The sequence below is a fragment of the Pteropus alecto genome, unplaced genomic scaffold (genome assembly GCF_000325575.1).
Source record: "Pteropus alecto unplaced genomic scaffold, ASM32557v1 scaffold157, whole genome shotgun sequence".
Lineage (NCBI taxonomy): Eukaryota > Metazoa > Chordata > Mammalia > Chiroptera > Pteropodidae > Pteropus > Pteropus alecto.
Window position 1 is genome coordinate 1,014,014 of NW_006440626.1, and position 23,682 is coordinate 1,037,695.

Here is a 23,682-nt window from a genome sequence, read left to right on the forward strand (position 1 = left end):
TCCACTTGACCTTGGCCTCTGCTCTGTAAAGACTGGCAGGATGCTGCCCGGTGGCTTCTCAAAGCACTTGGGCAATGGTCTGACAGGTACATCGTTTGCTTTTTCAAAACACTGGCAGGCACCTTTGTTCCTAGGGTCATTTCTATTCTGTAGGCACGGCCACACTGGAGTGAAGGAGCCCCGAGGAGCCCTCCCACAGGAAAGCTGGCACGGTCAGTGTTCCTGGGGACCCCTCCAACTGGGACCCACCTGCCACCTGCAGGATGCCATGTCTGGCCACGTCGTAGAAGGGGTGATTCATGCTCAGCGCAGGGTCCTGGCCAGCCGTGGGCACCGCGGAGGGTCTCCTCACTGCATCCAGTGCGGCTGCCCCCTCCTCATCTCTCTGTAGCTCTAGGGCAGACAGTGAGGATTAGAGAAAGCCGGCTGCACTCTCCAGGGAGGAGGAGAGTGAGGGGGCCTCCTGAGGCCTTTTCATAGGACAGTCACCATTTAGCAGATGTGCACCCACTATGCACCCACTCAGTGTGCATCTACTACGTACTCTTCTCCTTGCACCCACTTGACACCCACCTCTGCTGTGTACCCACTGTGTACTACTCAGTGTACACCCACTAAGCTCCCACCTCTGCTGTGCGTTCACTATGCGTCCGCTTCTGCTGTGCACCCACTATGCACCCACCTCTGCTGTGCACCCACGATGTACCTGCTCGGTGTGCACCCACTATACACCTGCCTCTCCTGTATACCTACTATGTGCCTACCTCTCCTGTGCACCCACTATGCACCCATTCGGTGGGCAGCACCGTGGAAGCAGCACAATGAGACCCGAGGGCAGGATATTGCTCTCCACACCGACAGGAGTAAAAGCCGAGGCTCGGAGAGGCGGAATAACTTCCCCAAGGTCGCCCTGCTAACTGAGAGCGCGGGTAAGCGAACTCGACTTCCCAGCTCCAAATTCTGACTCAGGCCCTTTCTGAAAGATGCTGACCCTGGCAGCTGGCAGGAAGCCACGGAGGGGCCGAGGGCAGACACTTGGGTCGCCGCAGTACGAGGCAGGAAGAAAGCGCCATCTTCCGAAGCTGGATTTTAGCAGGTGGTTCCCTCATACGGAACAAAGCAGGGTTCCGTCAGAAATGTCTGCAGCTAGAAAAAGAACGGGAGCTTTGGATTCCAGGCTGGGGCAGACTTTGGTCCCCAGCTGTCCCTCTGAATCTCACGCCGACCCGGAACCTCACGATGTGACCTTGTTTGGGAAGCGTCTTTAGAGATGAAATTAGTTAAACTGCGGTCACGCTGGACGAGGATGGGCCTGACCCCAATGACAGGTGTCTTTGTAAGGACAGGACACCGAGGGACTCCAGGGGAGGAAAACATGTACCTATTTCAGCCAACTCCTCCAAGTCCAGCCGGGACATGCTCTGCTGGTGGGCAGGTGGCCCAGGCACACTGTCACGATGCCACCTCTTGGGGATCCAGGCACGGGTCCTTCCAACGCCCTGAGGGAGAAGCACACGGAACCCGAGGGGCACTTCGCACGCGTCCCCTGGACAGGGCTCCCTCTCGCCAGCCAGCCCCGTGACCTGGGAGAGCAGGGCACGGAGCAGTGCGGCTGGGCACACCTGGAGTGGGGACGGCACTCCCAGGACCCCGTCATGCCCGCTTCACCACCCCCTCAGAGACATGCACACTTACTCCTGGACCCGTTTTACGGATGAGAAATAGGGGTCTGCAAAGATCATTTAGAACTGACGATGGCTACACCGCACGTCATCATAATTACAGCGAAGGGCCATCGAACCATTATTCTGGGCCCGGGACGCTGCTTCGACACCTGCGTAAATCTACAAACACCCCTGTGTACCCACACGATGGTATGGCACACAACCATAGAAAGGAATAAAGCGCGGACACATGCTACAAAGTGGCCGAACCTTGAAATTATTACGCTAAGCGAAAGCAGCCAGACACGAGAGGCTACATGCTCTCGGATTCCGTTCATGTGCAAAGGCCAGAGACGGGCAGCTCCCTAGAGAGGAAGCAGTTACTGGCCGCCAGAGGCTCTAGGGAGGAGGGACCAGGGAGGCGACAGCCAAATAGCACAGGTTCTTTTTTTTCGGGTGACAAAAATGTCCTAAAATTCACTAGGGTGGTGGTCGTACATATCTGTGATACACTAAAAACCAATGAACTGTACGTTTTAAATGGGTGAATCGTACGTTATGCGAGTTACATCTCAATAAAGGTGTTTTAAAAACTTAACAAAGCAGGCTGAAAACAGCACCTAGAGTTCTGTCCAGTTTTTCAGTAGCGAAAATAAATGTGCAACGTTATTTTAAAATGCTATTTTCCGAGTTCTGGGATTAGGGCTTGCAAACCCATTTATTTTTCCATGTTTGTCCTCTGTTCATTTTTGAAAAATCTTGTATTGCTCTTAATATAAAACGGTTCTATAAACTAAAAAAGTATGACTAATAGTGTGAGAACATTTGATGCACATGAGAAATTGCAATGCCTCGCCTTCTTTTTCTTCAGAGAGAGTTCCCTGTTAGCTCAGGCGGTGGCGGGAGCCACTTGCCCAGACACACAGCCCGTTGGGGGCAGCGCCGTAGGACTGCGAAGCTGTTACCCGGGACACCGGCCAGGGAGCCAGGGCGGGCCCCGGGGCTGGCCGCATCCTGTTGCGGGTCAGGGTGCTGTTACGTGTGTTCCGCCTTGTGAAAATCCAGTGAGTTTTGGTGGGTTCTGGTTTTGTCTGGCAGTCGGCGGGGAGAGACTGCTGGGAAATGACGATGACATTAAAAGAAAGGCTTCGAGGAGGTCCCCGGGGGCAGGTGGGGGGCAAGAGCGACAGACCAGTACGGCTGGAACTCAGACGGCCACGGGCGGGCCGATGACAGCAGGCCGGCTGCGCAGTCAGGGCGGGGGGCGCCCAGGTGGCTGCGCAGTCGGGGGCGCCCAGGTGGCTGCACAGTCAGGGGGTGCCCAGGTTCACATCTTCAAAAGGCCTCAGGCTGAGAGAGGGGCCCTAACACTAACCGGTCAGCCCGAGGGAGGCCGTTAACCTCTATGGAGACGTCTAGGAGCTGACAGAGGGCGAGGAGCTCGCTTGAGGCCACGCGTGGGGAGGGGAGGCACCGCCTTCCCGGCCCCGGCTGCCCACGCCGTGCCCAGCAGGACGACGCCATAGACTTAGACGATGGCCAGAGCCCAGGCCTGCAGCCCCGCAGGGAGGGGCTCTTGGCTGGACAGAGTGGACAGTTGTCCTCTTGGCCCTCAGCATCCCCTCCTCCTCTGCCACTAAGTCACCGACTTTCTCTCACACACGCACACATGTGCATGCGTTCTGTCCTTCACATGCACGCACACACATGCACACACGCTCTCTCACACACACGCACATGCACACACATGCTCCCCTCGCATGCATGCTCACGTACAATGCACATGTGCACACGCATGCACACATGCTCATCCTCACACATATGCACATGCACAATGCACACACAAAATGCACACATGCTCCCCCTCACATGCATGCACACGTACAATGCACACGTGTGCACACACACGCACACATGCTCATCCTCACACATATGCACATGCACAATGCACACACACATGCTCTCTCTCACACTCATACACACAGTGCTCCTTCACACACATGCACACGTGCTCCCTCATACACATGCAGCTCTCCACACACGTGCACATGCACACACAATGCGCACATGCTCTCCCTTACACACATGCACACACACTCTTCATCACACGCATGCACAAGCACACACATGTATCTCTCCTGCACATGCATGCATGCACACGTGCTCTCCCTCACACATGTATACATGTGCACGTGCATGCACATGCTCCCCTCACACACACGCACAATGCTCTCTCTCACATGCATGCACACACATATACACATGCTCTCCCTCACATGTGTGCACATGCACACACACAATGCACACATGCTCTCCCTTACACACATGCACACACACATGCACACACACTCTTCATCACACACATACACAAGCACACATGTATCTCTCCTGCACATGCATACATGCACACATGCTCTCCCTCACATGCGTGCACATGCACACATGCAAGTGCGCAGCCCGTGCAACGTTGGGTGACGCTCCACTCCAGGCGCCAAGGATGGGACGCAGGACCTTCTTTGCGCCTAGTCACAGCACCAAAGTCCCTGAGTCAGAGATCAGTTGACCACAGGACCGCAACTGGTCCAATAAGAGTGAATTCTAAGACTTCTAGAAAAACTACTGAGAAGAGATACTTTTTAAATTTCTTTTGCTGAACCAAATGTGAGAGGCTATGGGTCTGGAGCCACCAAAGGTCACCACATGGAACCAGAGAAAAATGACGCCAACGGCAGAAGACAGAGCAGGAGATGGGGGGAAAGTCCCTAAAAGCCTGTGCACCTGGATCCAGCTGGACCTGAATGCGAAGGACGATAAATCCTCTCCTCTGCTTACGTCAGCTTGGGTTAGAGATGCTCTGTTGCTTCCGACAGAATGAGTGCTGATATTTTTCCTTTGAAGAGTGATCTTTGCTGGCAAGCAATGGGACTTTGTCTGACTATAACATTCAAAGGGTCCACATTCATCATCGACTGACCTCAACCCTCCAGCCGCACACGGTCCTGGACCTCTCCATGCCACAGGACGCAGTTAGAAGAGGCCACTCCGACAACACTAATTCGGCAGGGCCCCCAAGGACATCGCTTCCCTCGGTCTAAGCTTCTGTGCGGGGCACATAACCCACTCTCCAGCACCCGGTCTGCTGCACGTTGCCGTGAATCGATGTCTCCCAGACTGCCCCACACTCCATGGCTCATTCCTAAAGGGCACTACGGCACCATGACAACATCGAAGGACTTAATTTAAGGAGCGGGGAGTCTCCCGTAGCCCTGGGTACAATTTTTATTTCTGCCCATTCCTCTCCACGCTTTTTCCACATGCACCCATATTTTATAAAGTCATAATCAGATTGCACGTACTGGTCATAATCAATTGTGTGTGAGCATGAGTGTGCGTGTGTGTGCACACACACACCATCAACCCAAAGCACCCCGCACCCCAGAACATTCAGCCCAACGCCCAGAAAATACCCCTCAGGGATCAAAGGACATGAGAAATGACACCACAGGGCATGTGTGTGGGGAGGCGTATCAGACAAATCTAGAATGAGACATTCTACAAGACCACTGGCCTGGCCTCTTTAAAAGTTGATGTTATTTTAAAAAGAGAGAGTAAAGGAGAGAAAAATAAAACAGAGAGAGAAAGAGGGAGGGAGGGGGAGAGAGCAGGGGAGAGGTGGGGGACACCGTTCTAGACTGTGACACGTGAGTCTCGATGAAATTCTGCTTTGTACAGGAGTGGGGAGGGCATTACCAGGACCACTGGACGACGTGAATGTGACCTGAATGGCTGATATTAAAGGAGTTACCGTCGGTTTGCTTAGGTGTGAGCATGGTGTCGGGTCTCGGGGGAGAACATCTTTGTGTGCAGAAGACACACGCTAAGAGACTCGGCAGGAAACGCCAGGGCTCTGCCACTTACTCCCCACGCGGCTCCGCGAACAGACACAGAGAGACCGACAGGGAGACACAGCGAGACGGGAGAGAGAGAGAGAGAATCCTTAACCAGTGGGGCCAATTTCTGAATCACGGTAAGGAGGCTGCGTTCCCTCACGTTTCTGACACGTTTCCGTACTCTGAACTAGTGCATACAGTCAGTCGTGGAGGGGAGCGGGGAGGGGAACAGGCAGCGCCATCTCCCCAACTGTCAGAGCTCCGGACGGAGGCCAGGGACGCAGACACTGGCTGCAGGTCACACAGCCCCGGCCCCAAGACGCCTCCTGTCACCCCTCTCTCTCTCTGGTTTCTCCTACCTTGGCACAGGTGAACCTGGATTCTTGTGTTGCACTTCTGAGAGCTGCACATTCCCCGCACGCGCACACGCACACGCACACACGCTCTCCCTCACATGTGCGCACACACACACGCACACACACGCACACACACGCGCGCACACACGCGTGCCCTGCTCCTCTGCCTGCGGTTCTGGGCCATCACCTCCAGCAAGCGCCCTCACTGTGACACTCCAGATCAGTGCGGCCATGACCCACAGTTCACACTAGTGACTGGTCCTGCTGCCCACTGCCCTGAACCCCCACGCCCCGCTGGGCCTGTGTCCTGTGTTCTTCAGAGGTCACCTGACGCTGGAGGCAGATGAGGCGGAGGTTGACGGCCAACTGGCTGGGGCCGGGCACACACACGGGATCGCGTTTGCCCCTGGCAGGGTGCAGGGCACACCGTGCCAGGCGGGGGGCCCAGCCCGGCCCCACCTGGGCCCCACTGCTCATCTTCTCCACGTGGGGCGCCCACCACCTTCCAAATCCAGCCTTCCTCCAACTGGGGGCCAGCTCGCTGGGGACGACGCCCAGGCCTGGGACCCTGTTCCCACACCCGGCCGGGAGCCACCCCTTACCTGCTGTGAAAGTAAGAAAAGAAACGTAACTGTCTACACCCATAGCTCTGGACGAGATCCGCAAGGAGCCTGGCCGGGGAGGCTGGTGAGCTGAGAACGGTGTGCATGCTGGTCACGTGTCCCTGGACCACCCCACCAGCCTGGCTGGCTACCAGGTGCAGGTGGGAGAGGGCCGTTGCTGCCTGGGAGGGGCGTGGGGGGGCAGTCCTGTGGGGGGCTTGCTGCCACCCTGTCATTCCAGTTATACCTCACAACAGGCAGGAGGGGCTCCCCCGAAGTTTGAGGGCAGAAGGGGGCCACCCCGTTCCCACTCCCACCCCAGGCCCCCTCATCTCCACCCACCCCCAGGGCTTCTAGAGTTCTGTGCGCCCCTTCTGTGGCCTAGCCTGGGAGGCTAATCCTGTCACAAGCCAGACAAATAGCTTGAAAGCAATTTTCTGGTGGCAGAAAGGCAGGGGCACCTTCTGGGGCCCCGGGGAGGGAACACGGGGAACACATCCAGAACATTCTTGCTCCAAAGCCTCTGGAGGCACTGACCACCGGGGTGGACACCTGAACTGGACCTGGGCCTCGTCCTCTGCCCTCAGGGACAGGCCTCCCTGTGCCACCTAAAGCCCAGCAGCAGAGCCCAGGTGCCAGGAAGAACCGCTCGGAGCCTCCGAAGCCAAGAAGGATCCGTTTTTCCTCCAGACTCTGTTTTAACCAAACAGAGATATCGACGCCTTGTTTTCCTTTAAAGGCTCAAAACGTTTACCCCAATAGCCTCCCTCAAAAAGCAGACACCATTATTTGTTTTGAAGTTCGCACGCTCGGGCGTGAGTGTTACCCATAATCCATGCCTTGTGGTAGCGACAGCTAGTCGGGGGAATCGGTGGGGTGCATAGAGCCTCTACCCCCATCCCCACCCCTGCGAAGTCCTATAGCCAAGAGTAAAATAAGGCTCTCCCCACAGGCCCGGGGTACCCCACGCCCTCCTGGCCTCTCCCCCTCATCCCCCTCACTGTGTGTGGTCAGCAGGGAAGAGGCGGGGTGGGGTGGGATGGGGTGCCGCTGCGGAGGACAGGCCAGTGTCCTGCTCCCAGTGGCCACTGCACAGTCAGCCTGCCCTCCACACCTCGGAGCCCCAAGTGGCCTTACAGGCTGGAAGGCGCCCACTGGAAAACTGGAGTGAGTCTGGTCCCACCCGCCTTGTGATGGTTGAGTTTACGTGGCCAACGGCGCCCAGTTCGGTCAAACAGCAGTCTAGACGTTGCTGTGAGGATATTTATGGATGCAGTTAACACTGACAACCAGGAGACTGAGTAAAGCAGACGTCGTCCAGAATGTGGGTGGGCCTCACCTCATCAGTTAAGCATCTGAAGAGTAAACACGGAGGTTTCTCACAGACAGAATTCTGCCTCAAGACGCCAACACAGAATCCCTGCCTGAGCTGCCCGCAGACTGCAGGCTTGCTGGTCCCCGCAACTGCACGAGCCAACGCCCTTAAAACGAATCTCCCTACAGTCAGCCCCCTGCATCTGTGGGTTCGCCGTCCATGGACGCGACCGACTGCAGCTCAAAAATATCTTTTAAAAAATGTCACGTGGTTGCAGACATGTAGTCAGGCCTACGATGATGGCTGCATCTGTCCTAGACAGGTACGAAGCTTTTTGCCTTGTTCTGATTCCCTCGAGAGTACAGTATGACAACTATCTACTTTGTCTTAAATATTATAAGTAACCTAGAGATGATTTAAAGTACAAGGAGGATGTGCGTCGGTTACTTGCAAGTATAATCCGAGGGTTCTGAGATCTGCAGGGGGGTCCTGGAGCCAGTGCCCCTGGTTACCGCGGACGACTGTATTTAAACATCTAATCTGTTGTGCTGGAGCCTGACAGGTGAAGCCTCTTACACACTCTGATTTCTCCTTGCCATGAACTATCGGAATCGCAAAATCGTGGAGCCAGGAAGGGTCCCAGTGGACATCTCGTGCCGCCAACCGTCACTGTACAGCAGGAAAACTGCGGACCAGAGAGGGGAAGGGACTTGCCCCACGCCACACAGCAAGTCCGTGAAACCCGGTCTCCTGACGCCTGCCTAGAACCAGAGTGACTCGGAGCATGGTGCGAAATGTCAAACGTTTCTTTAAAAACGCCAGAAGGAGAATACCCACCGGCACGGGCCACCACCCCCGCCGCCCACCGTTAGTGCTTTCCCTGCTCCCAGGCCCATCTCCAAGGTGTGGTTCTGTCCTGGAGCCCTCCATCCGGGCAACGGGACCCCACCCCACTTCCCAGAAAGCTGTCTGAACTGTCACGTAAATCGCAGGCGATTCACTGGGATGTTTACTACCAGTCCCCTTGAGCCTTCTTGTAACTGTGGGGCCAGCCTGTGCCCACGGAGACCTGGGCATTGTCTAGATCTGAGACCACCCCCCAACCCCATCCTTCGATTGCTGTTCCGAGTCCTCCCTTGTAGATAACCGAGAGCAACGCAAAATCTTTCTTGTCTATAGACCTGCAAATTCTGCCCCCTCCAATAGAGGTCGGACTGACATCCCTCCCTCCCTCTCTCCCTCCTTCTCCCCACCAAATCCGCCTCCATTGGCCCGTTCATTTCAATACTTCTGACCTATAAAGGCCTCTGTCCTGTGAGTCTCTTCTCGATTAGCGACGGCATCTGCCTGGTGCCCTCCTGAGTCGAATAAAACCTTTAACACGCTGTTCATTTTTTACATTAGTAAGACGGTCGTGATTTTTATCCCTTTCTGAAAATTATCTTTTCGTGTAACTGCGCCGGGCACTCAGCCCCTGGCGACGAGCAGCACTGAATGAAGGAAACGCATTACTGACCAGAACACAGGCTCAAAGGGAGGGAGACGCCAGAGCTTGAGTGTAAGTTCAGCCTTGTCAGCACCCCGCACCCCGCACCCCCGCATCCCTGACATCTTGCCCCTGTGGCTACAGCCACAGAAACCCGGCCGCCTGAGGCTCTCCCAGACCCCAAACTGCTCCCACCCGCCCCAGGGCCTTTGCACAGCTTCTTCCCCCCTGGGCCTGGTAGGTTATTTCTGTCCCTGAGGGGTTTCCTCCCAAAAACAAATACGTCATCCCAATATCGATTCTCTGACCTCTGACACCAACTGGGCGTCCTACAATTCAACCCCATTCTGATACGCCCAGCGGCAGTTACCACTGGTCTATGGGCTGCGTCCCACGGGACCGCCCCGCTTCACGCCCAGTCACAAGTCCCAGGTCCCCAGTCCAGCTGTGCTTCTCTCCAATTGGCTACAGATTCGGGGGTTCCCACAAACGCCCCCCTCAGGTTCAGTAATTCACTAAAACGACTCACAGAGCTCAAAAAACCACTTCCCTTACGATGATCGGCTTATCCTCAGGGACAACCAAACAGGGTGCGCAGGGTGAGGCATGGGGCAGGGCACGCCCGGAGCCCCCAGACCCCTCTGGGTGCCCCCAACCAGCACATCGCTGTGTCCACCAACCCGCAAGCTCTCTCAGTCCCACGGTTTCAGGCTTTCCCCTCAAGTTTCACTGCCCCGGGTGACTGAGCTCACCCTCCAGCCCCGCCCCTCCCTGGAGCTGGTCGGGTCGGGGCTGACGGTTCCAACTTTCTCTTCTCCCACTTGGCTCCTCTGGGGAAGGGGCCCCATCCTGAAGCTATCTAGGGGCCGGCCCCAGTCACCTCATTAGCATAAACTCAGGTAAGCTCAGAAAGGGCCCCGCAGGAGTGAAATCCACGCTCATTGGTGCTTGGGGGGATTCCAGGGGCTTCAGACACTCTGTGCCAGGAACCGGGGACGAAGACCAGGCACATGCTGGTATCCCACCACAGCCCCACCTGTCCTTCCGGCCTGCTACGAAAACTGTCCCTTCCATCAGAGGTCTCGGCCCCTCCCACACGCGCAGCACCCGCAGACATCACGCCCGGCTCTCCACCAGGTCCGAGCGGATACTTACTGTACCCATTTCATGGTCCTCGGGTCATGTCACCGTGGGCCTCCCAGAGTGGTTTCCCAAGGACAGAGGTCCTGCCTGGACTTGCTCACATGGACCTTGTCCCCAGTACCACGCCTGGCACACGCAGGCCTCCATGAATGCCGAAATCACGTGACGACAAACCACACATTCCAAACGGACCCCTTCCCTTGACGGTGGACTTCGGAGCACAAGCTCTGTCACCCCCAACCGGCCTCGCCCTCCACCTGAGCCCACACAGCTCGACTGCTTCCCGGATCTCTCCCCGCCAAGCCCCTTCCCTCGGAGCCTCCCCCGGGCTGGGGACTCGGACACAGAGGAACCATCGGCATGTGAGGCCGTGCTGGCCGGAGACGTGGACCAGACCCAGCATGCCATGACGCGGATGGCACATAAAGAGATTTCTAGTCACCCAACTATTCCACTTATCGCTCATAGCAAAATGGTTTGTTGCTATAAAAATATATTTGCGCATTATACAAATAGACCCTCACAGCAATTACCTTAATGCTGTAGCTACAAATCAACACCTACTTACAAATTAACACCTACTTACAAATTAGCACCCAATTTCATTTGCGTGCCAGGGTGGATGCACAGGCGTACAGGGAAGGGCTCCCCATGGCGCTGGCACAACCTGGTTCTCGTCTGGGAACGGGGCGTTCTGAAAAGAGGGGGGCACCCCCGCCATCCAGGCCCACCCCCGTGTTTCCCGGGGGGTGGGTACCAAGATCTAGAGACAAAGGGGCTGGCACAGGGTGCCAAGTCTGGGTGGCAGGGGTGGGACCACTTGCTCATGGCTGAGAAAGGGGTCACCACCGAGTTGGGATTCCAGGGTCTCCTAGTGGCACCCCACAGAGAGTCATTTTCACCCCTTTGTCTCAGCTCTCATAAATTAATTGATACAGACTCCCACTACCCACTCTGCATCGCAAACACCACCGGTCCCTGACACTGCAGAGAGGCAGATGCAGACTGTTCGGCCGGGTAGTGGAGCCAGAAGCCACTGGAATTGGGCATGACACCTGGGTGAGACACCCCAGGTGGCAGCAGCAAGGCCCAAACATGCTGTGACCTGCTATGTGACCTTGCCAGAGGCCTGCCCACAAGTCCCAGGAAACCTTAGCACTCTGAAGGGACGATGGGACCTGTGAGGAGCTGCTGGGGTCACCCGCCCCCGTGGCTCTTGCAGACGCCAACGTTAAGACTCAGGGCTACGCCCATAGCCTTGTGGGCACACGAGGCTTCTCCCTCCCCTGCTTCCCTGTTGCCCTGCCCAAGGGCCCAGGCGCTCACTCAGGTGTGCACCCCACTCCTGCACAGCCCCCTAGCTGCTCCCAGGGCTCTAATAATCGCCTACAGAAATCCCATGCTCTTCTTCCAAGCTTTGCTGGGGAAGCCAAGCCGAGCCAATCGGCGTGTGGCAATTTCCCTGAAGATGACGCCGTTGGGGCCCCTGCCACCATCTCCATCACCCGCACTCAGACCTTTCGGGGTGGGGGACACTGAGCCCTCTCCTCTCCTCCCTGAGGGATATAAATCCCACGCTCTCCACCCCGAACCCAGATCTCAGGCCAGCCCCCTCCCCCAACCCTGCCCTCGAATATCCCCAAAGCCTTCTCCACACCTCCCACGACACCCTCAGAGAGCCAACAGCTCCCTACAGTGGTTGGGATACAAATCAAACTCCTACGAACCCCCGCAAACGTGGCGGCCTGGCCCTGCCCCTCTCCAGGACTCACGCCGCCTCCACTCGTCTCCTCTCTGCTCCAGCCACACAGGCCTCCAGCTTGCTCCCCAGACGCAGCTGTGTCTGCCTCAGGGCCTTTGCACATGCTGTCTGTGTCCTCTCCCTGGAACACCTGCTCCTGCAGCGAGTAAGTGATGCGCACGCGGTTTCTGTTATAATCATTGGTTCAAGTCCAATGCAATCATGTAGTCTGAATTCAAGTCTACCTCCTCACTGGCCTCCTTGGAAACTGAAGTGGGGTCCACAGGGCCCCCCAAAACCCACCCTCCACCTTCAGAGGCCTCTTTACAGAAAAATCGGGTTACAGTTTAGCCAGGTCAAATACTTTCCCTTAATGTGGCCGGAGAGAAAGGCGCCCCAGGTCCCAGGGGAAGGCCAGGCCTCTCTGTACCCCCCAAACCAGGGACCTGGTTCTGATTCCCCTGTGCCCCCATCCAGAGACGCCTCTGTCCCTCTGCAGTGTTAGCCGCCAGGCCCTGTGCTGGCCACTGTGAGAGGGTTGGGGGTCTGGGCTGAGCGGGTGGGGGTGAGCCTCATTGGCTTCGACCACCCCAAGTGTCCCCGATGAGGACAAACACGCCAGCCCCCAGCTGGCCAGGCCAGCAGCGTCTCCTCTGCTTGTTTTAATTTTAAGACCAGGTGGGGGAGGGGGGCCAGGCCCCAGGACTCCTGACCTGCCAAACCAGTTCCTTCTGATGGACAGTAAGTCACAGGCTTCCACGGAAAATGAACTTACTCACTGCCCTGCTCTGTCCCCGGTCACCGAGGACAAAACCACTTGGCCCTCAGCCTGGGCAGAAACAGGTGCCACCGAGCTCATTCCACACGAGTCTCTGTAAGATCTTCTGCCCTCGGGGGCGGAACTAACACCAATAAACGCAAACATGCATCAAGCTGCCACGCCCGTTTTAGGCACTTGGCACAAATTAACTCATTTGATTTTCCCCATTGCCCTAGGCATTGTCTGTATCACAGATGGGGAAACCAAGGCTCGGAGTAGCTCGCGCCTCTGGTTGGCAACTCGAGGTCACAGTGCCGGCGGCTATCTACCGCACCCCGACATTATTCCATCTGAGCCCCATGAAAACCTGCTGTTTATGATGCCCGTGTGGGAGGCGAGAAAACGGGACCTCGAGAAGTAACTTGGGGAGCATCCTCTGCCCGGTTTCCAGCCTTCCAGGGACACAGACGCCTGGGCAGTGGCACCTCCGGCCGCCATGAGCTCTGGGGCCTGCACACAAAGCTCACTGGGGATGGGCAGCATGCTCGCCTGCACTGAGCGCCACTCCCAAGGGCATCTTTGAGGCCGCCCCTGTGCCCATAGAGCCGGGCCCATAAAGCTACCCCGGGAGGCCCAGGACCTCTAGATGCACTTGGCACATCTTCACTGAGCATCAGTTTTAATCAAAGGGTTGAGGAAAAAGTTAAGTCATTTATCTGAAAACGAACAGAAGGTATCACTTTTATACACCCGTGCTCATCCGCACAGCTGAAGGGCGGTCACTGGCAGTCTCTGAATGTCTCCCCCGGAAGGCGGACCTCAGCGCCCTGCGAGGTGGCACAGCCCGGGGCGGGGGAGGCTCGGATGGTGCAGCTGCAGCATGGCTGGCTTCAGGTCCTGGCTCTCCACTCACTGGCCGTGTGACCTCGGAAAGTCACCTAAACCTCCCTGCCTCAGTTTCTTCATCTGTAAAAGGGGGCAGTAGCAGCCTCTGCCTCGTGAGGCCGGTGCGAGGGAGAACTGAGGATATCAAGTGTGCAGCACGGGCTCGACGGCCACGAGTCACAGTGACGATTCTGTGGAAAGATGGCCATGAGGGTCACGCTATGGGTCAGGAGGCTGAGTCCCCCTCAGTGGAAGTGACCTGCTCAAACACTCGGTCTCCGACCGCCTCGCCTCCTTCTCAGCCGCCTGCTGCCTCAGTATCCCCGGCAGTGAAGGAGGGTACAATCCGGCAATGGCATGGATTTTTAGATGTGGTACAAGGTACGCACATCCGGGACCTCCAGGGCGGCCTGAGCTCTTGCTGTCCTTTGTTTAACAGAAGTCCCCATGGATGGAGAGCCTGCGACCGGGGGGCGTGCCCTTGGCCTGGAACGCGCCTGTTAGGGAGAGGCCACGCGTCCACGTAAGCCTTCAGACCTTAAGATCGCACCTGAATGACTCAAAGACAGCATCCAAGTACATTGCTATCAGCCCCACCTGTTAGTTACTCCATAGGCATTTCCAACCCCACCCAACCTGTGAGTTCCCTCCAGCCACCTCCAGCCCCCGCCTCCAAGGGACCTCATTGTGCCACACTCTTCCCTGCCAACCTCCTATCCATCTTCCAGCTCTATGGCTGCCTCCTTCAGGAAGTTCTTGACCACTCACAAGTCCCTGGCTTCCCTCTACCACACAGAGACCAGACTCTGGGTCCCCTGTGGGCAGGGGCTGGGGAGGTGGCTGTCCTCAAGGACTAGCTGGGCTCCTGCCAGTGACCTGTGTCCCCCTTCACCTCCCTACCCGCCGGCCCCGCTGCTGGGTTGAGGAATGGTTTGTCACTGCATTGAAGGAGAAACTCACAAACAAGATCCCACAACTGCCAACACAGCGCCAAGGATGTTTACTGTTGAGTCTTAAATTGTAAGTTCGCACCTGGACAAATGTCGACACTACATTCTACAACTGTCTGGAATCGACACAGACTCTGACACAAAACAAAGTTGGTGGCCATGTCCCCAGCCCTCCATGTCCCCAGACGCCAAACAAGGGCTGGCAGGAATTCCTCGTCGTAGAGGATTCCGCGTTCCTTCTCCCGTGGCCTGAGCGGCCACCCTGCCTACACCTCCCACAGCCCACAGCAGGGGGCAACTCCCAAGCCAGCAAAGCGGCAGTGGCTCCAAGGAATTCTCACGATGGCTCCCTGCCAGGGTTGAGAAAAGCGAAACCAAGGCCTCTCCCCTAACTGGCGATTGTGGAGGCTGATTACCGCTCCATTTAAGTTTTTGGCCTAGTAAGTCTTGGGGGGTCCATCGCCTGTGTTGACCCGGTCAGCACCCCCGCGGAGCCCCTGCCTTCCAACCAGCGCAGCACCTGCTCGGTCTGTTTTCTTCTCTGTGGAAGGGACGACGCCTCCCACCTCCCGGGTTTGGGGACAGGGACCTGGTGAGTCTGTGCGGCATGCCAACTGGCTGATGGGAGACCCCGAGTTAGGGGAGGAAAAACGGGGCGGGGGGCGAAAGTTTGGGTTGAGACAGCCCAGCCGACCGGACCCAAACACGAAAACCCCTGGGGAGAAGTGAGGGAGCAGGCAGGGGGAGGGGTGGGAGAGGAAGGGGAGGAAAGGCGCGAACGATGGGGGAGGGGAGCGCACTCTGGGACAACCAGGGGCCGCGGGCGGGGACCTGGGTGGGCGCTGGTCTCTGCACCGCGTCACCTGGCGCCGCGCCCCCCCTCGGCGTGCGCACCTGAGCAATGGGCCGGGTCCGGCCCGGTCTCTGGACCCGGGTGGGCGCTGGTCTCTGCACCGCGTCGCCTGGCGCCGCGCCCCGCCTCGGCGTGCGCACCTGAGCAATGGGCCCGGTCCGGCCCGGGCTACACCCTCGGAACCCGCGCGGCGTCCCTGCCGGGCACAGGTGGGCTTTCTCCCGCGGACGCCAGGCCTTACCTGCCGGCGCCTCACCTGGGCTCAGCTCCGAGGTCCACTCACCTGGCCCCGCCCCGGACGTAGCTCCCGCGCAGGCCCCGCCCCTCGCTCCGCCCCCGACCGGCCTTCGCTACGTATTTCCCCGGAGCCCCGGCCGCTCCGGGGTCCCGCTAAGTCTCCGCGGGGCCCGGGGCGGGGCCGGGACAGGTGGCTCCGCCTTGTGGGCGGGGATGGAGTTGGAGTATGAGAGCTCAGACGCCTCTCGCACTTTGCACCCGAGGCACCCTGAGTCCCGCGGTCTGCCTTCGGCACAGCACCCACGCCTGGGGCGGGCACTTTCCTGTGATCCATTTCTCCATTTTAGGAATGTGCAAAGTGAGGCGGGAGGGGGCGAGATCTGCGAGAAAATATTGCGAGGAAATATTCATTCGACAAATGCCCCAAAGCATCCTCTGGGCCAGATGCTGACTTCGCAGGCACAGAATCCTACAGTGGCAGGGGCTGGGCAATCCCACAGATGGCCGTGACCCAGGCTGAGGAGCAGGGAGGACTTCTGGAGGAGGGGGTATGTGACCAATCGTCGGGCCCCTAAGGGTCACTCAGGGCTGAGCGTTGCGTTTCTGCACCTAGCACAGTTACTGTCCCCGCCCCGAGGCAGGGGTCAGACAATCAGGAAGGCCCAGGCCGGAGTGCAGATACCCCTGGAGGTGACTGGTCCCCCAGGCAGGAGGATGACTGGTCCTTCGATACCATCGCGTCCCAGCTCTGGGAGCAGCTCAGTGAGCTGGAGCTGTAGGGATGGGTTTGTATCAGGCCGGGCACTGAATCCCAGCTGCCTCCCCGCTCCTCCCCGATGTCCGAAGGTCCGCGCCCTGGGCTGGGGGTCTGCACCTCCTCTCATCGGCACTCACGCCTGCTTTCAATACGCCTATACCCCGCTCCCCAGTTACATCTCCTGACTCCAGGCCCCTGCCTCTCACTGCTCCCCGACATCTCCACGTAGAGACCTTAGCAGGCAGCTCCAGCTCCCCTGACCACATGGGGCTCCTCTCCTGGGCTCCCCACCCCATTCCCCACTGGCCCCATCCAAACTGTTGGGTCATCTTGGTTTCCCTGGTTCTCTCACACCCCTGTGGCTCTTCCTTCAAAATGGGTCACAGTGCCACCACGTCTCTCCACCCACGTTGACCCTAGTGGTCCAGGCTACCAGCATCTTTCACGTGGCTCCGTGTCCCCTAATGGGTCTCCTAGCTTCTGCCCTCACCCCCTTCAATCTGCGTCACCATGGCAGCCAAGGGGATCCTTTCCCAATGCTTCCTCTCCCAGGTGCTCTTCTGAGGTTGAGGAAGGGGGCACCAGCAATGCCACAATCCCAGGCTGCCTTGGATGGAAGGTGGCATGGCTGCTGGCAGCCCTGGGATCATGTGCGGTGGGCTCTGTGGGCCCCAGTGGCCAGTCATTCACTTATAGTAGCCGGTCAGGTGAGTCGACCCCTCTAGAGGCGGGGTCTGATTGCAGAGGCCAGTTTCGCAATGTCACCCTCTGCCACAGCGATTGGTTCAGGTTCTGGAAGTAACGTAGGCCATCGTCGAGCCACAGTGAGCGCGCCGTGCTGGACTTCGCCCGGAAATTTGGGGAAGAATCTTGCTCTTAGATGGGGAAGCCTGGTGCACAAGGGACACCGGGCAGCCATCCTGTGACCGCAAGGAGACCTAGGCTTAGGAAGAAGCAGAGGTGGCAGGGAACTGGGTCCTTGGTGACATTTCAGAGCCCCTGGACTTTCTTATTAGATGTACCAATAAATCCTCTTCTCGTTTAATCTAGTGTGAGCTTTCTATTTCTTACACATAAAAGGATCACCTGAGAAAACATCCTTTTAACCAAATGGAAAAGAGTTTCTCTTCTGACGTACTAACAGAAGAAAACGCAGAGAAGGCCTGATCGTTTGAGCATGAGACGCATCCCGGGGAGGGGAAGGGAGTCAGACAGACCAAAACTTTTATCTTCTCCAAAGACGGTCAGCCTCACGCTGGTTTTGCCAGGGACAACCATGAAACAACTGGATTCGGGTTAGTGCACTCAACGTTAGTTGTCACCATTCCATGGAAGGCCAGAGCCACGAGGCCGTTGGCTCACTGCAGTATCCCCGGTTCCCGGCTCTGCGCCCAGCAGATTGTAGGCACTGTCCCAATCCATGTGAATGAATGCATGAGTGAATGAATGAATGACCCGCACTGCATTCCATCATCACCGAGCAGCTGCCTGTGTTCTGTCTGTGCAGAGAATCCCTGACCAGCCTGCGCTGCGGGCGCACGGCCACCTGCAGACTATTACTTAGTGCTTCCTCGCTCCCGAAGAACTGGGCGTGGCGAGCAAGCGCAGGACTGCGGTGCTAACTTCGAACACGCGTGTGAATCCGAGCCTCTCGCTGGGTCACGCACGGGGCCACTTCCAGGTCGAAACGCTCCTTCCCAGCGCCTCTCGCCTTCGATGGTTTGTGTCGAGCGTTTGCCGCCAGGACGTCTTCCCCTTTTGTGGAATACAAACATCTTTTTATTTAGTATTATTGTTATCTGTGTAAGATCAGTCTCTCGAGAAAGAGGGACTTTTGGCAGGTTTTCTGTTTTAAAAAGCACTTTGGACCGAAGTAAGAGGAAACCAACCCCCCTGCCCCCCTCCCCCGCCCCACCTCTGCCCTCCCGTTGGTCTCTGGCTGGCAGCGTCATTTCGTGGTATTGACAGATGCTGGGGAGAATGCCACCCTCCTCGCCTCTGTGTTCTGTGCGAATCGCATACGAATTCCACAACCATAGTTTAGTGGCATTTCAATGCGTACAGTAAAGCAAAAATGCAGAACGATGGGAAAAGCACAGCGCGCTCTGCCATTCCTAAGAGAAGAAAAACGAAACAGAAAGAAGCGGCCAGAGCCGGGCAGGCTCCCTTTCTCGCTTTCCCCCAAAGCGCGTCTCATCAGTAACCCACCGGTTCGTCATTTCCTTTGTCGCTGTGACAAGTCCTCCTTGCGTTTCAAATGCTTTGCAATAGGAGAGAGACAATAATCGTGCGAAATGAAGGAATTACTTCTGAGTGGTATTACTCCTGGGTTTATTAAGTTCGCTCTTATGAATGTTTATGAAGACGGAGAGTCGGTGCTCCCCAAGCAGCATATGCCACATTAACGAGCGCTGGGAATGCAGAGCCTGCGGGAAGGGTCCAGATGCCTGGTCTCAGGTCTTAGGCTTCTCATTTGTTTTCTCCCAAATGAACTCTGCCTGCCGTTTGAGCCAAGACGTGATTGAAACCCAGATTTCCCTGCTGAGTGTGAGTGGGACAGCCGGCTTGAGCCAAGAGACGTCCAGGAGATCATGTCCCAACCCTCCCTCACGGGCCGGGACCTGAGGTGGCACCCTGCGAGGTGGGCACCTGGCCAGGAACCCCAGCCAGGCCTCCTGCTATCAGGGGCCCGGCCGTGTGGAGAGCAAACCGAGTCCAACCCCTGTGCCTATGCACGGTGCTTCCTGGGGCTGTCTGGACCTAATTCTTGAAACCCTTTTGATTTGCACCCGAGCAGACGACACTCTTGAGGCCCCATTTGACATCAGGGTGGGACGCTGGTTCTGTACTCTGGCCCCTCGCACCTTTCAAATGCCTTTCTTACTAGTGTCTGGGCCCCAGGTAGTCAGGTAATGGGCTTACTCAGCCTCCTTTGCAACCGGGGCCCAGACAGTGCCTCAGCCTCTACCGTTGTGACAAATGCCCAAAGAGAGGAGGTGGCCCTGGAATTTATTATGCTGGACAGGGGCGGCTGCGTGATGTGTAATTCGGGAGCGGGAGGTTGGGGGGTGCGGTGTGCAGGCTGCTGTGGCTACAAGGTCAAGGGCCTGGGATGCACCTGCTATTGGTGTTGGTGGCAGTCGTGGGTTTGGTCCAGTGCCCCTGGAGCATCTCCGTGGTGGGAGCACCCATGTGCGAAGGAAGTTTGTTTTCCCATCAGGCCCGTCTGGTGGCGTGGGCTGAGGTATTGTTCCTGGCAGGTAAGTCTCTGGCTTGGCTCTGCCACCTCCTGACAACTCTGAGTTCCAAGCCTCCTTTAATAAACTCCTCTGTGTGGTCAGCCAGAATCTGCTTCCATGGCTTTCAGATGACAGCCCTGCCTGATCCCGCACCCTCTTTTCTATGCCACCCTGTCCCTCCTCCCCTGCCCAACCCAGGCTGACATAAATCCCCAAAGCAAAAAAACGGAATGTCAGCATGAGAAATTCTTCTCATGATGATGTCAGATGATAGTTTACATTTTTATAGCTTTTAACAGCCTGGTAAAGCAGTTCTGAGCAAACACATCATTCAATGAGACTTCCTGGGGGTGAAGCCATCGGTTCATCTTAAGCCATTATCACCTTCAGGTCAAAACTCATTAAGTACCTGTCTGGCCAATACACTGTCATCTGGGCAGAGCTATTTACCTGGAGTATACAGTCCTACAGCTGGCCCTGCTGTGTGTCCATAGCGCACAGACAAGCAGAGAAATATCAGAATTTTATATCTGGAAAGATCCTTCCTACAAATGGGGAAACTGAACATGGGGTGACTCGCCCAATATCACAAAGCAAGGTCGTGACCAATTCAGGATGTGAACCCAGGGGCCTGGCTGTGCCTGTCAGGACGCAACACGCATAAACACGCAAAACGCGATTCCACCAGAGTATTCGGGGGAGGAGTGTGTTAGTCAGGTCAAGCCAGGTTTTGCTCCAGTAACAAACAGCCCCCAGTCTCAGGGGCTTACACTGCCTGAGATCTCCTCTCATTCATGCTGTATGTCCGCAGACCCCCGACGCCCCACCAGTTGGAGCAGACCCATCAGGAATACTGCTGGTCGCCCTGGAGGGTCTCCCCCTGGGCATGAAGCACTCCAGCTCCAAAGGGCCCCAAGTCCCTTCTGCTCAGAGCTCACTGGCCAAAGCAGGGCACAGTGCCCATCAGCCAGCCACAAGGGGACCGGGAAGTGCGGGCCTTCCATGTGCTTGAGGCAGGGAGCAGAGGGCCTTCCGATTTAGGGGCTTTGGTCTGTGCCACCGCATCCCTGGCAGAGACTGCTCTGCCCAGCGGCCTCCCCCTTCTCCCAGAATTCCTGAGGTTACTGCCCACTTCACTGCTGAACACTCCCGGAGCTCAGGGCCACGGTTCCCACACTGGGATGCTAGGAGGACCCCGCGACAGGCACTCCACAAACCCCACGGGGAGTGCTGCGGAGCCGTCTGTGAATTTGGCTATGCCGGGTTCCTCATCTAAGTGGAATCACAATCTGTCCTTTTGTGTCCGGCCTATTTCGCTGAGCAGAACATCCTCAAGGTTCATCATGCTGTCGTGTCAGAATTTCCTTCCCTGTTTAGGCTGAATCATATTCCGTTGCATGTACAGACCACGTTTTGCTTACCCATTCACCTGTTGATTGACACCTGGGTTGCTTCCACCTTTTGGCTCTTATGAACAGAGCTGCTATGAACGTGAGTGAGCACATATCTCTTCGAGTCTCTGCTTTCATGTCTTTTGGGGTGTATACCCAGAGGTCTTTTTTAAACTATAGGCTATTACTTTCATGGTCAAATGGAAAATCACGAATAAGTCAAAACCTTAGAGGACACCTCCTTCCTAGCCTTTCTCTTATATGGAGCCTTCCTTTCCTTCTGGGAGTGGGGCTTCCTCTGCCGTGGGCAGCTCCTTCACCTGGTGGGAACCCTCGTCCCTCCCCGCCACCCCATAAAGAGCACATGGTCTCCTTCCTCCTGTGGTTCCTGAGCCACGGACCGCCCAGTGGCACCTTCCAGAAGGCCAGAGTAGGTCCTTTTAGAGACTGACAGCAGAAGGAGCAAAGTAGGTGCTCCAGGGGACATCCCGGGGCCCAAGGGCATCCCCCTGGGGCCTCCTGCCAGTGGGCGACTGTCGCAGAGTGCACACACGAACCCCTAAATGGATGCTAACTCTCAGAAAAGGTGCAGTCAAGGGTGCTCAGAAGGCTAGTTTTTCTCAACATCACCTCTCCGGCAGACCCTGTCACAGTGGGGTCCTGCCCCCATGGCGACCCCCTGGCTTTCGGAATGGGCCCGTCACTCACTCACGTGTGATGGAGTGAATTGTGTCCCCTCAAATGCCTGTGTTGAAGCCCTGGTCCCCAGCGTGACTGTATTTGGAGACGGGGTCTCTAAGGAACTACGGTTAAATGAGGTCCCAGGGGTGGGGCCCTGGACCCCCAGGATTAGTGTCCTGTGAGACGTGAGGGGGGCTCTCTGTCCACTACATAAGGACACGTGAGAAGATGGCACCTGCGCACCACGAAGAGGGCCCTCACCAGAACCCGCCACACTGGCACGCGGCCTCGGGCTCCCAGCCTCCAGGACTGTGTGATGCACACTTGTGTGAGTCCCCTGAGCTGCAGTGTCACAGCCCTGAGCAGACCACGGGCTACAGAAAACCAGGCAGCGCTTCAGACGACCTGCGGTCAGATGACGTTACAGGAGGGCCCCCTGGGGGGACGGGAGGCGGCAAGAAGATTCGTGACTCTTGTGGAGGACACACGCCGGGGATGCGGCAGGGAGGCTGCGTTCCCAGGGCTGAGCACGTGTGTGTGCCAGAACCTGAGTGTGTGTGTCTGAGGGATGAGGCCGAGTAGCCCAGATCTTTGCAAATGCACCAATGCCACCACGGGGACAAGCCGGTGAGCCTTCCGACCGCAAGGGTCAGGAACTGGAGTCCGGAGCTGGCGGGTACAACCTGTCTGGGGGTCACGCAGCTGCAGGGGTGGGAAGAGCAGGTGTCACGCCCCCCTCGCCAGCAGTTTGGCAGTGGGGCATCCGGCAAGTCCTGCCTCCTTTCCAGGCTCCAGTGCTCATGCTGGGGAGGAGGCAGGGGCCGGACCCCCATGCACAGGGCCAGTGATCTGAACCCAGCCCCCACCCCTTAGGGTCCCAGCGGCGTCTGAGAGGCTGTTGGGTTTTCCGCCGTCTCCCTTTGGGATCCCCCGCCCTCTGTCAGGATGGGACAGAGAAACTAAATAACAGGAAGCTGTCCCCCCAGGAGTGGGGAAGGGAGGCCCCAGGGAGGCCAGGCATCTCAGGCTGAGGGCGGGGCATGAAGCGAGCCCAGGAGCGGGTAGGCAAGTTTTATTCCACATTCCACCCTCTCCCTGTCCACGGTCACCCCGGCAGTGAGAGCAGGCTGCTCGGGGGTCTGGGACAGTCACCTGCAGGTCATGCTGTGGCCTGAGGTACATGGGGAGGGGGATGGATGGGTCTGCTACCCACCCCCGTTGCTGTGGGGGTCATTCTGGGGGCCTGGCTGTGCCACTGGAGTCACAGTCTCTATGGGTGTGGGCGTGGGCGGGCGCTGGTGCCCGCCCCACGCACATGAGGTTGACCGGTGCGCCTGGCCATCTGTGCGAGGCAGGCGGAGCCGCCGATGCAGGCGCCCCAGAACGGAGTGGTGCTGAGGCCGGGGCGTCCATGGTTTTTCCAATGGAGAGAGCAACGCCCAAGTGGCCAGGGCTGAGCCGGGACTGGACTGGGCAGCGTAAAAAACTCACACGCGCGCACCACGCAGGCGCACTCGCGGGCTCGGCGGGAACGCGGGGCCCTCACACGATGCTCTGCCGGCCCCCGGGCCCCTCAAACTGCGAGGCGCCGGAGCCGCCGCGTCGGCCGAAGTCAATGAAGATGCCCTCGGAGTCCGAGTCCGCGGACTCCAGGATGTGGTCCACCAGGTTCTCGGGGCTGGAGGACGGCGGGGAGCCGTGGGCCAGGCCCGGGCCGGGCTCGGGGGGCTGC

The 23,682-nt window shown here is 57.5% G+C and overlaps 2 protein-coding genes across 4 annotated transcripts in view; both read right to left on the reverse strand.

The window, feature by feature from the left end:
• Positions 1 to 16,240, reverse strand: part of ARHGAP8 (Rho GTPase activating protein 8) — a 48,505-nt gene extending 32,265 nt beyond the window's left edge. Inside the window, exons 1-3 of one of the 3 annotated variants that reach the window (XM_025050609.1) lie at positions 15,887 to 16,240; positions 1,382 to 1,499; positions 250 to 393 (exon numbers count right to left, since the gene is read on the reverse strand). In XM_025050609.1, coding sequence (XP_024906377.1) covers positions 250 to 393; positions 1,382 to 1,418 — 181 coding nt within the window. In that variant the 5' untranslated portion in view covers positions 1,419 to 1,499; positions 15,887 to 16,240. Of the gene's footprint in view, positions 1 to 249; positions 394 to 991; positions 1,147 to 1,381; positions 1,503 to 15,785 lie in introns of those variants that run through there. The other 2 variants (XM_015593525.2, XM_025050608.1) reach the window with 2 other exon arrangements.
• Positions 16,241 to 23,007: 6,767 nt separating this feature from the next.
• PRR5 (proline rich 5) overlaps positions 23,008 to 23,682 on the reverse strand; it is a 16,949-nt gene continuing 16,274 nt past the window's right edge. The window contains exon 8 of the mRNA XM_015593526.1: positions 23,008 to 23,678. Coding sequence (XP_015449012.1) covers positions 23,493 to 23,678 — 186 coding nt within the window. The 3' untranslated portion in view covers positions 23,008 to 23,492. The remainder of the gene's footprint in view (positions 23,679 to 23,682) is intronic.